The sequence below is a fragment of the Engystomops pustulosus genome, chromosome 4 (assembly GCF_040894005.1).
Source record: "Engystomops pustulosus chromosome 4, aEngPut4.maternal, whole genome shotgun sequence".
In the NCBI taxonomy this organism is placed as follows: Eukaryota; Metazoa; Chordata; class Amphibia; order Anura; family Leptodactylidae; genus Engystomops; species Engystomops pustulosus.
Window position 1 is genome coordinate 70980196 of NC_092414.1, and position 17262 is coordinate 70997457.

The 17262-nt window shown below is 40.0% G+C and overlaps 1 protein-coding gene across 2 annotated transcripts in view; it reads left to right on the top strand.

The window, feature by feature from the left end:
* Nucleotides 1–335: 335 nt before the first annotated feature.
* The window catches only part of ARHGEF37 (Rho guanine nucleotide exchange factor 37), a 53368-nt gene continuing 36441 nt past the window's right edge, over nt 336–17262 (top strand). The window contains exons 1-3 of one of the 2 annotated variants that reach the window (XM_072146206.1): nt 336–435; nt 12130–12339; nt 16746–16937. In XM_072146206.1, coding sequence (XP_072002307.1) covers nt 386–435; nt 12130–12339; nt 16746–16937 — 452 coding nt within the window. In that variant the 5' untranslated portion in view covers nt 336–385. Of the gene's footprint in view, nt 436–4965; nt 5103–12129; nt 12340–16745; nt 16938–17262 lie in introns of those variants that run through there. The other variant, XM_072146205.1, reaches the window with a different exon arrangement.

Here is a 17262-nt window from a genome sequence, read left to right on the forward strand (position 1 = left end):
GGGGCATTGCACAGACAGGGGTCATGATAAGAGCTCCTCATTAATCTGTTATGTCTTATTTTATTTGTGTATGTACCCCATGATCTGTGCAGAGCTGTGGAATATGAAAGCCCTATATAAATAAAGATTTATTATTCTTCCTTCCTAGATGATAACTTCTATAGTTTACCATACTATTTATACCATACTTATTATTTTATTATTTATTATATTATTTCTAGTAATCTACAACCCTTTAGTAACCTAGCCTGAGTTTTTTTTTTTACTAGCTTCTGTAGGACAGAAAATGCAGCTTAGCCAGTTGTGTTAGTCCATTAGAATGAGGAAGAAATGTGTCACCATTGTGAAAACACATGTCCTCTGAAATTATCAGCTATTGTTGACTATGGCTACAAACAGAAGAGTCCACATCCAGAAAGAGCATGTTAGAAGAAGGTAAGTGGTCAGTGTACATATGATGTAATTTGTGTAGGTATGTATCGTGATATATTGTTCTGTTTGATTTATGACAACTATAAATATTAGTATAAGTGGTATACATACCATTACCGTATATTCCGGCGTATAAGACGACCTGGTGTATAAGACGACCCCCCTACTTTCCTGTTTAAAATATAGAGTTTAAGATATATTCGCCGTATAAGACTACCCCTTTTCCAACGCATACAAAACACCGGTAAAAATTAAAAAAAAAAACAGATTTGAATTTAACATGGTCCTTTTTTTAATGTAAATTCTTATGACATGCAGGTATATAGCAGGAAAACTGTCGCTAATAAACATAAGGCATACAACAACAACATTAGCATCGTCCATTTTACTGTAAATGTTACCATACTGTACCTTAAATTTTCATTTTATTAAATATTCCATGCCATGTACTCAGAAGCGGGAAAAAAATTCCAAATGCAATGAAAATGGTGAAAAAAAGCATTTGCGCCATTTTCTTGTGGGCTTGGATATTACGTCTTTCACTGAGCGCCCAAATGACATGTCTACTTTATTCTTTGGGTCGGTACGATTAAGGGGATACCAAATTTGTATAGGTTTTATAATGTTTTCATACATTTACAAAAATGAAAACCTCCTGTACAAAAATTATTTTTTTGATTTTGCCAACTTCTGGCGCTAATATCTTTTTTATACTTTAGTGTACGGAGCTGTGGGTGGTGTCATTTTTTGCGAAATTTGATAATATTTTCAATGATATCATTTTTAGGACTGTACGACCTTTTGATCACTTTTTATAGATTTATTTATATTTTTCAAAATGGCAAAAAAGTGCCATTTTCGACTTTGGGCGCTATTTTCCGTTACGGGGTTAAATGCATTGAAAAACCGTTATCATATTTTGATAGATCGGGCATTTTCGGACACGTCGATACCTGATGTGTTTATGATTTTTACTGTTTATTTATATTTATGTCAATTCTAGGGAAAGGGGGGTGATTTTAAATTTTAGGGTTTTTTATTATAATTTTATTTTTTTTAACTTTTTTTATTTTTATTTATACTATTTTTCAGACTCCCTAGGGTACTTTAACCCTAGCACATTGTAATGAAGGGGTTAAAACGAAATAGCCTCGGGTCTTCGGAAGACCCGAGGCTACCATAGAGACGGATCGCCGCCCCCGATGACATCACGGGGAGCGGCGATCCCAGGTAAGATCAGCTTTGCCGGCAGCCAATGCTGTGAAAACACCCAGTGTTAGCAGCGATCACGGTGCTTGGCACCGATCAGCCCGTGAGCCCTCTCCATGCAGCGCGATCCGACCGCCACCGTGAATACACAGCGGGCGGGCGGGATTACCTGCGTATAAGACGACCCCAGACAAGACAGAAGATTTTTCTGTCTTCAAAAGTCGTCTTATACGCCCGAATACACGGCTTTAGTTGATCTTAAGAACCTGTAAAAAGATATAATGTAGGATTTTGAGGCGATTTGCAACCATTAAAAAATAAGCACAATACATAACTGTCATACATACAAGGCTAGGGCCGTAAATGCCATCTTATTCTTCGATGAAGGAAGATTCTCTGATATGTGTATGGATAATCGAACCATGATTATAACTTCCTCCATGTGAAGTCCTTCAAAAAGCTATGGGTACAGTACATGGAAGAATTTCATGTGCTCTAGAATGTGTTGTATTGGAGAAGCAGTTGCAAGTCTTCAGGGGTAAACAAATGAAATATGCCAAATATCTCCTTTTTATTTTTCATAGAAAAATACCCTAAACAATCAAAACAACTTATTTATTATCTAAATGTTGGGAAATGTCAGAATTATTAAAATATTCTTTACATTTTACATGTTATACTACTAATGCATATATACAACAGTATTCATTCTGCATTCGGAATAGAATAATAAGAAAGTCTGAATTGCCATTTTGTGGTTGCCTCATCCACCCGAAAAATGGAAATCAAAGTCCCCATAACGTCATATATACCCTTAATGCTACGAATAAAGATCTCACTAATCCTGCAAAAAAAAAAACCCAAAACCTCTGTAGATAGTATGGTAATATGAAAAATCTATGGGTGTGACAATAACTATTTTTTTTATTTATTTTTTGCTGAAATTCCAAAGGCTAGCCGTAGGCAAGGTGGAGGAGGAGAAGAGTTGCACTCTTATAACACCCATGATTGATGCCGAGGTGGGTGTTTGTTTTATTATGCCCAGCAGAGGCGTAATTAGGAGAGGCACAGCAGGAAGTAGGGATGAGAGATTCCTACTTCTGTTGTTATGCTATCCCCTTCCTGTCCCCCAGCATTTCATGCCATGTACTGTGGAAGATGTGCACTGTTATATACATATTATTCCGTACAATATGCAGCATAATATGTATATAATGGTGCACAACCATTATTCTTTAGTGTATCATCTGTGATGCCATGGCCCCCTGGCACTGCGGGCCCCAGAGCAGCTGCTATGGCTGTAGTTACGCCCCTGATGCTACTCTGCTACTGTGCAGGACTTTTACATCCATGATTTAAAATGGATTTTGTGATGGCGGCTTATGATTGGGGTGGATGACTATACACTTGACACAAAGAAAGGAGTTTTTTGTGTAATACCTCAGACTAACATAAATATATTTATTACAACTCTGACAGTATTCCATATGCATTGATTATATAAATGAAACATGTAAACAGAGTCGTCAGAGCAGGTACTGGCAGTACTGTCATCACAGGTTCGGCGATTGCCCCCTTTTATTTAGTGCTGTGACTCTAGACTCCAGGGCTGCCATAGAACTCGAGTGGCTAGAAAAGGTCACTTGTGTTAAAAAAAATCAATGGTATTGACGTCTTGTGATGATATTTCTTTCCCCTGGGACAGGTTGCGGGGAGATTACATAGAGCTGTCTGCGTCCTTCTATTTGGGAGTGACAAAGGTGGAAACTGTGGTAGCACTGGGAGATACATTTTTATTTGATTTTGAGCCTGTGTTTGCATTTTTACCAGGGGTGTACATATTTAGGGGACTCTTTATGTGTAAAAACTTGTATTATAAGGTCACTACGTATTTTACAATTCATTATAGAGGACACCCTAGAAATTATTATTAATTTATACTAATATTAATTTAATTTAATATATAAATTATTATTTATTTATATCTAAATTATTTATTATTACATGTGATAATTTGTTATGGTAGCAATATATATATATATAGTGGGTAACACTAATGCATTATGGGGCAATATTTATATTATTTTTCATTGGAGGAGGCATTTTCCATAATTCATTGGGGGCACTATGTATCATATAATATATTAGGGATGGGCAGGAATATGAATTATTTCATTAGGTGGCACTGTATAAAATATTAATCTTTCCAGGGCCTGCAAAATTCCTGATAAAAGTCCTATGTAATAGAGCAAAAAGGGAAAGATAAAATGTAGTGTGGCATTTTGCACCTCTGTTTTTTTTAGCAGTTCTGCTCTTTGATTTATCTATGCACAGTTTTCCTTTAGTTAAATTGTGTGCTCTATTTTGCACAATTTCTGAAATTTGTCTCACCCTAAACCAAGCAGTTTTCTACACCTGGTGGGGACCGGAGAGTATTTGCACCTTTTATTTACCTTATAGGTGAAACCAATGACATATCATGCACCAACATCTGCCAGCAGGGAAGTTCAAAGATGTATTTAGCACAAAGCAGGAAAAGCAGCGCATCGCAAGCAAAAAATATGGGAAAAAAATGTGCAAATGCAAAAACCTCCAAAGAGTAAAACAAAAAATGCAAGTTAAAAAAAAGATACATCTACCCTACAGAACTGTTGCAAGGAGCCAATGATAAATGAACGCGTCTTGTTTTTTAAAGCCAGGTTTTGTGGGATGTGCAACATTCTATGCGACTTTCCAAAATGTTGCAAATCTCTAATAAGCTAACCACACAAAACCTGAAATATGAATGAAAAAAAATAACCAACAGTGCAGAGATCCCACAATAATAAATATGACAAATCAGGAAAAAGAAGGCACAAAAAACACCAGAAAGTGCAACTCAAACACTGTTACATCAAGCCCACAGATTGGAAAACAGCAGAATATAGCGCATAGTTGTCCAGAATACTTCAAACTATTATTCTTTGTCCATTCAGAATGTATACAACAATGTATACAACATAACAACTGAATATAATACAATGTACTTGTATAAACATACATGATATGTGGTAGAGTAAAGTCCAATGCACACCTTTTATTGACCTCTATGCACTTTTAGGATGGTCTGACTAATAAATCCCTTGTATTCCAGCAGATAACTGTTGTGGCAGCTGTTATGTAACCCCTGCTCTCCTTCCAGCAGCTGAGCAGTGCAGTCCCCTCCCTCAGCAGAGGAATGGCATTGCCAGGGAGGCAGTCCCTACTGCAGTAATGTGCTGCCATGGCACTAGGTTCATTATTAACCCTACCGGACAGCTAGGGGGAGGCCAGCACTGCTCAGCCCTATGAAGGTAAGGCGTTATATCCTATAGCCTGTGAGCTATCCCAGTGCTGTGTCATAGCTGGAAGCCAATGAGATGCAAAGGGAGAGACTGTGTGATCCAGGAAGCAGAACAGCAGGAGCAGGTGCACCTGAGCCTGTAAGCCACTGTAGTCATCATATGCTAATTATGTTAATACCATGTGCTAATTACATAGTCATAGCATAGTACAGGGCAATGCAGCCATTACTGAATGCTTATCTATGACATAGCATCCACCAAACTTGTCATGCAAGATAAGAGCAAGGAGAGATGTTATCCCAAGGACTGAGAAGTAAGTGGTAGCTGTGCTTAGCATATGCTTTATTGTTCCCACAGCAATGTATCCGGAGGGGTTTCCATGTGTTTGTGATTGTTAGATACGATATAACTAAACAAATGACTAGTAATGTAATAATAATATGAAATACATTAAAAGAAGTTTCATTACAATTTTGCTGCATGAATTCTCTTGTTCTTCCTGTAAATACATGAATATATTATCAGCAGAATGTTACTATTTCCAGTACTGATAGAACATGCCTTGGTTAGTGTTAGTGGTGACTAGGGAAATGATATTTCCAAGTTGTCAGTTTCTTTATTTTCCCAAATTTCATGAGAAATTCAGTATTTAGTGAAATAGACAAGTTACATGGGTTGATGGAAAAAACCTTACAGTGACTCACTGATAAAGAAAAGCTAAACTGCTTATGTTTACTGATCAGGTACTGGTAGCTTGTGCACACATATGACAGGCGGTATTAGTGTATCTGACATATAATAAACTGTGGCAATTACATTATTTAGTTCAATGATGATAAACCTACAAATCTTATCTTACCTTGTAAGGTTCTGTTTTAACAAAACTGCACAGATCTCCAATGTAACTGGTTGAGGTTTTGTTTTAGGATGTCCTTATGAGTTTCCTACAGTATAACTTGTGGACTAATTTTATTTTCATTCTTTGTGGGAGGAGGTGTTTGGTCAGGTTAAAAAACACATAAGGGACATTTATAGTAGGACCTGTACACAAACTTTTTGATGTACAAGCCCTGAAAAATCACAATTCCTGGGGCACAGCTTCTTGTAGCACATTGCATTTGTCAGCCCCCTCTTCCTACACCTTTTCCATGCTCCCTTCTGCTAACAGGCTGGATGGGGGCACACTTCAAACAGGGATATCTTCTGAACTGTGGCACCTGTGGTGGTGTCATTTTAAAGAGGAGAATCACCCATTAAATATGCCATGAGGATTGTGTTTCTAGGTGCCATAGACACAAAGATAGTTACTGTCTGGAGTGGCAGATGTATAAGAAAATTACACTCCTAACTGTGGATATCTCTGGTTTTATTTCATCTAGAAACAAAACATCCTTTTTAAAATGACACCCGTGTTTCTAGGTTCGTCAGATCATAAGATATAGCCTTCCCACAATAAAGGGAAAAACTACTGACCCCTTCTACAGAAACTTTTTATGATCAAACTTCTTATGCAGCAGGGCACCTTCTGGTGGTGCTCCATTCTAAAACACACATCTTAAAGGACATCTACCACCAGGATGAAGGACTGTATGCAAATAAGCCTGAGGGGCTCCAGGCTCCATTAACACCTATGAAGCCTGGAGCCCCTCAGGCTGATTTGCATACAGTCCTTCATCCTGGTGGTAGATGCCCTTTAAAGGAAACCTACCACATGAAATGGTAGGTGTAAGATGCATATACCGAGCACCAGCTCAGGGTGAGCTGGTGCCAGTGCTTACTTTCATTAGTGTCCTAAACTGTTGTATCGCAGTTTAAACACTTTTTAGGAAATGCCGGGGAGCTGCGCGCATGGTGGGCCGGAGCTCCCTCGGCGGTAAAGAATAAAAAGTGTTTAAACCGCGATACAGTGGTTTAGGACACTATTGAAAGTAAGCACCGGCACCAGCTCACCCTGAGCTGGTGCTCGGTATTTCCATCTTACACCTACCACTTCAAGTGGTAGGTTTCCTTTAACTTTCTTCTTCTAAGGAAGAGAGACAGAATGACAGTCACCAAGAATTCTGTATTAGTTCTTCCAAGTCTTTATTACAATATACTCACACATAGGAGCACATTTTGCCTGCGGAGTGCGCAGAGTATGCGAGAATCATCTAAACTGGCACAAGTTCTTCATTAATTTGGCACCCCCAGTACTGCTTGGGAAGTGTGCACCATTTTCTTTTTGTGTTTATTTTGTAACGCAGAAAGAAATGTGGTGCAAACTCCAACTAAGCAGTAACACACCCGTTAAGGTGCACATTTTTCTGTCTTGTAGGAAGTGCAGCGCGGCGCTCAGCAATTTCCGTCAGCTCCATTGAGATGTATGGAGCAGAACGGTCATGCACGGCCATCTGCTCCATTACTGTCCCAAAGCGACGCGGGGTCCGACCGAGGTAACTGCGACCCCATGGGACCCCTTGTTTTCGTGATCTGTGAGGGGTCTCATCACTGAGACCCCGCCGATCAGCAAGTTAGGCCCTATCCTGTGAATAGGGTCTAACTTTGTTTTGTGGGAAAACCCCTTTAAGGACTAAGCTAATTTTCTCCCTTAGGACACAGCCCGTTTTTTTTTCAAATCATGATATGCAGTTATAACTTTGCTTTATCTTACCAATTATATTTATCAAGTTTATTTTCACTTATTTGTGAAAAAATGGAAATTTGGTGAACATTTAAAATATGTTCCTATTTTTCTGATTTCTAAATGTTATACTCAGCATACAGTTAGTCTAACCGCCCAAACTGGTTTGCTAACTAACATTAACCTTATGTCTGCTTTATGCTGACAAAATTTTTAGATTTTCATTTATTTTATTAGGACGTTAGGAGGCTTACAGAGCGAACAGCGATTTTCCAAATTTTCAAGTAAATTTCAGATTCAATATTTTAAGAGGACAATTCATCTTTGTAAAGGTTTTCAAAGTTCTATTTATTAGAAACTCCCCACAGATCCCCCCCATTTTTAAAACTGCCCCCCAAAACTATTCAAAACAGTCTTTGGTAAGCTTGTTAACCCTTCTCACAGCATCTCACAAGAATTAAAACAAAATGGAGGTTCTATTTGGAATTTTTACATTTTGACAATAAGATGATTATTTTCCTAAAATTTGGATCTGATCACTTGTTCAAATTAATACACTGCTGATGTATGATGTATGGAAATGTATTATACCAGTCAAATGCATAGACTGAAATCTGAACTGCTGGGTCTGACACAGCAGGTAGTCAGACACGGCAGCCCTGGGGTCCTTCATTGGACCCCAGGGCTGCCATGGAGACGATCAGCATCCCCATACTCGGCGCAGGGGGGGCCAATCTCTTGGCGGAGAGGTGGATAACCCCTTTAGGTGCTGCGGTTATGTTTGACCGCGGCGCCTAAAGGGTAAAACAACATGCAGAGGCTCGGCTGTCACATACAGCCGGCCTACTGCACACATCACACAGGTTCTGCTTTGGAACCTGTGCGATCCACATAACGTTGGGGAATGTCATGGTGGCCCAAACAAAAGCTCACCATGACCTTTCACAACATCACGGTGGCTTAAGGGGTTACACAATATATCTGTGTGATACAGCAATTTACAGCAAATTTTTTTTGCACAACCCACAGATTTAACTTTCCTTTAACTGTATATTTTGGTGAATATACACATGTGGGGTATGTACATTTACTTTATATACCAAGCCTGGATTTGTACATATTTTAGTGGAAATTTAGTATTTTCAGGTAATTTTTGCATTTTATCACAGTTTGCAGCAAAGTAGCATGAAGGTGGTTGTGTTTGTTATATCACACATTTGTGGATTACAAGCATATATTGCATTGCTTTTTCTTTATAATTTTTTGGAGTGTTCCTCTTTGATTATTATTTTTACATCCCTTTTTTACGGATGCATCTACTGTTTAATGTGTTTAATCGCTATATTTTGCAGGTTGTGACGGTCTTAAAATTTCTAGATGGTTATTTCAGTTTTCGTGATTTTATGATGATTTATTCATGAGAACATATGACTGTGAGGTATCTCTGAAATCTTTACATGTTCATTAATTACATTTAGGAGGTTTGAAGCAAATAATTTTCGGTTTTGTTAACATTTTTTGCCATCAAATAAAATTTTTATACATTTTTAAATCAAAGTTGCATTTTAAATCTTCCTATCTTTCTGACCACACTTTCATTGTCTCCTTTTCTGGATCTTTCTCTTCTCATCTTCCTCTTACTGTTAGGGTTCCTAAGGGCTTAGTCCTAGGTCCTCTCCTCTTTTCGCTCTATATTGCCCCCATTGCACAAACCATCAGCAGATTTGGTTTTCAGTATCATCTTTGTGCTGATGATACCCAACCATATACTTTGGCACGTAACATCACCCCTGGCCTAATTCAGAACACTAAGGCTATATTCACACGAACGTATGGGGGACGTATATACGGCCGACGTATATACGGCCGATATACGTCCCCCATACACTCCTATGGGCGCACGGCACCCTACGGGCACCCTACCTGTCCTATCTTTTCCCGTAATACGGGGCCGTGCGCCATAGGTTGCTATGGAGAGGGGCGGGGGTGAGCTGCGCTCACCTCCTCCTCCTCTCCCCGTACACTGCCGTTGCCCGCTACGGTACGGTACGGGCGGGCAACGGCAGTGTGAATATAGCCTAAGGATTGTCTCTCTGCTGTCTCTAACATAATGTCATTTCTCTCCTTGAAACTTAATATTTCTAAGACTGAACTTCTTGTCTTTCCACCATCCACTAACAGTGTCTATCCTAACCTCTCCATCTCAGTGTGTGGGGTCACCATAACCCCAAATCAGCAGGCCCTCTGTCTTGGGGTTGTGCAGGACTCCAACCTCTTTTTTTCACCACATATTCAACCATCTTGCCACATGCATTTCAGAAATATCTCTAAAATCTGCCTATTTCTCACAATTAAAACTTGTAAAATACTAAGTGTTTCATTGATTCTCTTTCATCTAGACTACTGTAACCCTCTACTACTCGGTCTTCCAATCACTAAACTCTATTCCTCCCCTACTTTTAATGCAGCATCCAGGCTCGTCTTTCAGACCGAACGCAGTACAGATGCCTCCAGTTCATGCCAGTCACTGCACTGGCTGCCGGTCTTCTTTCGAATATAGTTCAAAATAATAACCCTCATCCACAAAGCTCTGGATAATGCTGCACCTTCCTACCTCTCCTCTCTCATCTCAGTCTATTGCCCAACCCATGCTCTTCAATCCAGCAGTGGTCTTAGATTAATCTCTGCCTTAATTCAAACCTCCCACTCACGTCTCCAAGACTTCTCTAGAGCTGCACCAATTCTATGGAATGCTCTGCCCTGGAATATCAGACTTACATCCAACTTTCAAAGTTTTAAACATGCTCTTAAAACCCACCTCTTTAGGCAGTCTATAATACTCATTAACTGCTTAAAGTTTTAACTCTCCTTACTAACCCATCATGTGTCCTCCTGCCATCTGTTATCCAGCAACCCCCAGACACCAAGCTTCAGGCTTCTCTGCAGTCCGATTGACCTTGAACTTTGTATAACAGATGATGTCTGATGACTGGGTCAAGAAGCAGCACCTCTATTTATTATATTATATTATATTTTGTTCTATTCCCTTATGAAGAACAGCTGGACCATTAAATATTATTTTAACCTCTTGTGTCGCCCCTTTTTAACTCATAGACTATAAGCAGGGCCCTCACTTCTTTTGTTTGTGCTCTGTCATGTTTTATTATATTTGTATATGTCCCCTATGATTAGTAAAGCGCTGCAGAATATGATGGTGATATATAATAATTATTATTATTATGCTGTAATTATTGCTCTGGACAATAATGCAACAAAATTTTCTGAAATGCCCGACACATCTACAGCCTCCACTTTTATTATATACTTCAAAAGGTTAGCGCTAACCTACTAATTTGACACTGATAATTTTGGGAGAATTTTACCTAAAAGATTCCATTAATATACAGGCTATTCAGCTTTCCCCACAAATAGCTAAATTATTTTATTCCAGAAAGAGAAATGTTGATGTTTATTATTACATATAAAATAGATTGACATTTTAAATATGTTTCTGGAAAACATTTCAAGCTGTATCCATGCTCTGGACAGTCATAAAAGTGTTCTGCTTGTTTTCATCTGCAACAATATCCTGTTATTGTGGTGATTCAGACACATAGGCCTTATTGTTGACTTGCACTGAATAACACAAGGAATTGGTTGTATCCTTAGCCCTACCCACTACAGAAATTCCAGCTCCCCAGTAATTCTTCTTACAGATAATGAAAGCATTTTATACATATAGGACCTGACCATCAATTAACCACATCATATCCGCAGAAAGACTAAACCGCTTGACATGATGAGAATTGCATTCATGTGCTGTGATTTAACTGGATATTGTTTAATAGGCCAATTAAAGATTTCTATTCTATGGTTCACTATTATGGAGATTAGTTCTGCACCCTATTGTTATGAAATCATAATTTATTTCAACATTGCAGATCAGTGAGTATAACATTGTTGTCTTTATTCACAATGCAAAACATTGAATACATTAGAAAGGTATTTGGAACTTTTTTATACTGACATCCAGCCCAGACACCGTTAAGTATTTTGTAGAATTGCAGTGTTGGGATAAGTACTGTGGACAAGCACTGTCTTGGTCATATTTTCACTTTCCTATGACTGAGCAGAACCAAGGTCTTTTGATGAACAGGATTGACAGGTCTTGGAAAAAGAAGAAGCTCATTGGGGTTAATATTGTGGGTGCCCAAGGTGAGTCCCTGCCAATTACTTAAGATCAATGAAATCAAAGAAAAACACCAGTATACCCCTTTAAAAAACAACATTAGGAAATAATATATAATCATAGAAATTAAGAGAAGTCGGAGAAGGAGGGGAATATGCATCTTTATGGATTACAGGAGTTGGGTGGTAAAAATTATAGGTAATATGAGGTTTAAATGAAAATATGTGCTTGGAATTTTTCTTTAACCTTTAAAATGGACACTGTTGGTTTTGGTCTACCATCAATGATGAACCAGTATCGTAGGAGTGTAATTCATTTTATTGCTACTGACTGACTTCTTCCTCTGTCTCTTGCAGATCTGAAGACGTGCTTTCTACAAGTCATAACCAAAATTATAGAATAGAAGGCAACTTAAAATACAGGTGCCATGAATTATCAGGCAATGATATCTTGACAGGAACCAATGCCTACAATGACAGATTAAGCCATACTAATTGGAAAAACCGTGGGAAGTCAGAAAGACAATTAAAGACCATTTTCTCTCCTTCAAGCAACTCATCTCATCGGTAAGATGCTAACTGAATTTTACACTGCACTGAGCACCAGCAACATTTCCAGGGAGGGTCAAGCTGGTGTGTCACGTTATGGTAACTGACGCATTTCAGTCACCCTAATAAATGGGTGGGTGTAAATGGAAACCTCCATAGAAAAAATGTGGAATGTACCTTGTTCCTAGGCATTTTATCACGATTTTAATGTCTTCATACCGTTAACCGGTGAATGGAACATAAGTTTCATAGATTGCAAAATCAACACACCTCTCAAATCAGTAGGGTTTTCTCTGATCCTAATGAATTCAGGGAGACCTCCAGTGGAGATGGTAGTAAAGCTGGTAGATATCTGTCTGAGAAGGAAGCTGTAATTGTGTAATTGAGTGCTGGTTGGATAAGAAGCTTTCCACCTTGCAAGGACAGACAGGGCTTGGCGAGCCACCGGCTCACTGAGGTCCGCCGACTCATATCATTCACGCAAATGAGCCGGCTATTTGTGCCGGCCCGTTTGCGAACGACCCATTACTAATTCAGACAGAGGATAAGAAGGTCTTCTTCTATTGAGCTTATCTTGTCTGAAGCTTGTAGTCTCTGCACATTGCTGCTTGTCTGCAGGAAATGCCTGTGTCTGGGCTGGTCTTGTAATGCAGGAGGCAGAGAGCACTGCAGTATGCAGACAAGAGAAGCTATTAATGAGAAAAATCCAACTATAGTCAGAAGATTCACAGATGAATCCAGGGACAACCAAAATACACCTGGACTGATAGAGACAGGTTGGAATTATATCTGTGAAATGCTGTATTTTTGTTGATAACAGTGAATTAGGGAATGTGTTATTCTGTTATCCTGAGTATATTTAAGATTCTTGTCTCTGTTGGTATACCCCTTTAACTATAAAACATGTGGACCTCATAGATAATGGTAAACATATTATGCATTTTCTGTTTGGATTGGTACACGTACATAAAACATTTATCCCTATCATAATAAGTAAAATTTCTGTAAGGAAATTCACTTTCTAGTGTCATATATTGTCAAGCTAGTTGCAAATTCTGGAGATTAGTCACAATAGAAACTTCACAAGAGCCCATTTTCTTCTACAACTTTGGAAATTCAGAACATTGGTTTAAAATATATAGTGGCCCAGTTATATTATTGTGTCAGCACCAGTTTTTTTGTCTACGTTGCATTTTGTCCAACACTTTTTGAAAACTGTGCACTTGAAGGGGCATGGTGGTGGTGTGTTTCCTAGTTTGCACCACATTTATTACTGGGATACACCACAATCTTGTTGTAATAAATGAAGCAAATTGCACCAAAAAGATAAAGGTGCAACTGTGTCACATCTTGACAACAGATCAGATTAACTAAGAGCAAAAGTACTAAATAATGGGGCACATTTACTTACCCGATCCTGTCGCGATCCCGCTGTGCGTTGTCCGACGAGGATTCGGGTCCGGTGCGATTCACTAAGGTTGCGCGTCCAATTTCCTGCAGGTGTCGCTTCCGCGCCAAGTTCCGCCGGAGTTCACCTTCTTCTTCCTGGTGCATGTAAGTGCTTGACCTTGCGACACATTTTGTTTTTTAAATTCTGCAGTTTGTCCGAATCCGTCGGGTTGTCTGACGACCATGACCCCCGATTTCTGTCGCGTGCGAGCCGGCGCCGATGCGCCACAATCCGATCGCGGGCGCCAAAAAACCCAGGGCAATTCGGCACAAACTGGCGCAAAATAGAAATATTCGGGAAAACTGAGGCAAACTGCACTAAGGCAGAATGTACCAGTTTTCATATATCTGGGCCATTGTGTTCCAGTAACAGAGGAAGCTAAAAGTTTCTTCTACTTTTGATTAAGAAGGAGCATACTAGCCTATGGAGGCATATGACCTAATTATTTAGGATAATAATAGAACGGGGGAGAGTCAGATAGAACAATTTACTGATAGCTCAGAAACATAGGAGCCTTGTGATGTTATAGCCTGCTGCTACATCAACAAACACTTGTTTTATGCTGACAATGACAGACCAGTAATTTCCTTTGTGTTTAGACTAAATCAGGGACTAGAATTGTTTGCATAAAAAAAAGAAGGAATTTTTTGCTGTTTGGTTTAAATAACAGAGCACTAATAAAAAACATTCTAGATGTGTGGACACAAAACTAATAGAAGCAAATATAGATCACAGCAGTGGGATGATATTAATTCCTATATAATATTGTTTATACATATTATATTGAGTTTTGTGCAGAAATACATATTATATTATAAATATTTCAGATTTCATAGAATCTACTCTACTAGAAAGCCCACCACAATGGTCCCTAATTCATCATGAAATGAGCTGAGCTGAAAAGTGATTTGAAAGAATAAAACCACTTAGAACATTATCTATATTTAGGCTACATTCACACGAACGTATGGAGGACGTATATATGGCCGTCGTATATACGGCCGATATACGTCCCCCATACACTCCTATGGGCGCACGGCACCCTACGGGAGCGGTACGGTGCTGCACACGTGCGGCACCGTACCGTTCCGTACCCGGGAAAAAGAAAGGACATGTCCTATCTTTTCCCGTAATACGGCGCCGTGCGCCATAGGTTGCTAGGCTGCGCTCACCTCCTTCTCCTCTCCCCGTACACTGCCGTTGCCCGCTACGGTACGGGCGGGCAACGGCAGTGTGAATATAGCCTAAAGCATATGGCAGTCCCAAGTTGAAGGCTATATCCACCACTAACACTATCTTATATGATCGCTTGCTTGACAAAGATCGAAATGCGATCCAAACGTTGCATGTGGTTGGAATAAAGCACTCTTATTGAGTTCATCCGTCCCTGTGCTTCGGTCTTCTTTGCTATTATTACTATGATATATAATATAGAACATTTGTAACATATTTTAAACCATACAATTATAGATTACAGGCACCTGTACATTTTTTTGACTATGAAGGATTTTTCTATGAATTACTATTAGGGTTAGGGTTAGCTGAGTTTTCTTCATATCAATTTGGTAAAAGTGTTAAAAGCAACTAGAGATAAGAAGTTACAGTCTGCATTTACATCCCTTCTTCATGGGCCACAGATTATTTTTGTGTGGCCACCTGAAAAAAATAATTGTGTCCTTAGGAATGAAGACTGTCACAATCTCAGGGGAATAGTCCCTTAGGACTAAGTGAGTGGACTCCCTGGACCACCGCGGGAGATAACAACCTTAGCCGCACCCGGGAGCGGAGTCTAAGTGAACTCCTGGTCTTCGCCAGAGCCCGCCGCAAAGCGGGATGGTCTTGCTGCGGCGGGGAGTCACCAGGTCGCTCCGCGGGTGCGACTAGGCCCACGGTGGCAGCCAAGGTAGGGACACGGGGACCACGGGAAGGCAGGCAGGCAGGACCACGGGAAGGACGGCTGGCAGGACCTCCGAAGGACGGCTGGCAGGACCTCCGAAGGACGGCTGGCAGGACCTCCGAAGGACGGCTGGCAGGACCTCCGAAGGACGGCTGGCAGGACCTCCACAGGATTGCAGGACCGCCACAGGATTGCAGGACCACCACAGGATTGCAGGACCGCCACAGGAATGCAGGACCGCCACAGGAATGCAGGACCGCCACAGGAATCTAGGACCGCCACAGGAATGCAGGACCGCCACAGGAATGCAGGACCGCCACAGGAATAACACAGGAAACCAGGAACACAGAAACACCACGGAACACGGAAATCACAGAGGCGTCTGGAAACGCTCGAGAACACAGAGGGCTTTCTCTTCAGTAATAGGACATGAAGATCCGGCAGGGGATGCTGGGAGTCGCCAGGCTATATAGCCGAGCCAGGAATGCAAGAGCCAATAAGGAGGACGCTGGCCCTTTAAGGCTGGGAGAAGTCTGGGCGCGCCCCCTCTAGTGGCAGGAATGGTCCTGAAGGTGGGGACCACAGTCTACTCGTCAGGAGAATGCCGAGCCGTTGTAGGGAGGTCATGCTGGCAAGTGGAGGCCACACACAATACTAAACCTCATTTTGACTACTGAGTCTCAGTTTTACAGACATTAGATCACAGTTGGATCATCCTGTAGTGTGTTTTTCCCACTTTAATTTTGTGGGTGACTCCAATTTCAGGCCTCCATTGGTTAGTAAATTTGATTTCCCTTGATTTGTGTTCCCTTCATTTTTGAGCAGTATATATATATATTTCTATTCAATAACATAATTCTTTCAGATCAGGATATTTTCTCAACATGGCAGCATCCTTAGTGCAATGTATTTCCGGCAAAAGTCGAGTCCATTAGCTACAAACAATGTGCCCAATTGTTCTTTACATGTTTTGTTCAATATTATAGTATTATATGATTTCCCGGAAGTGTTGTGTGTACAACTAAATACAAGGTTTATAGTTTATTTTTGTATAAAACATGTTTTTCACCTTTACAGGCCCCCAGTTTATCCAGGTAGTTCACAGTCCAGTGTACCCCCATCCTGTATCCAGAAGTTGCCAGAACAAGAAATTGCTTACAATGACATTAGTAAATATAAAACGTCTCCATTTCCTAAACAGCAATATGATTATTGTAAAGGCGTAAGTGATTCTGCTATTGCTGAGACACGTGGCTATCTGCATATTGGGTAAGTCACAAGCATGAAGATTTGTACTAAAGTTAGTATATGCATGGCATTAGTTGGATTATACCCAATAAACACAGTACCCCATCACTTGTGTATTTCACTGGAATAGTTAGTGATTTCCAAGACAGGCTGCTGTAGGACAATATAGCGTTGTCATCAACAGATCATGGGGTCATATACAAATAAAATAGGGTATTACAGAATACAGACAACACAATAGGAATGAGGGGCCTTTTCGCAAGAGCTTATAGTCTATGAACAAATGAAGGTAAGACGCATATTGCTATTTTCCTATATTTGCATTCTTACAGCTGCTTCACTTATT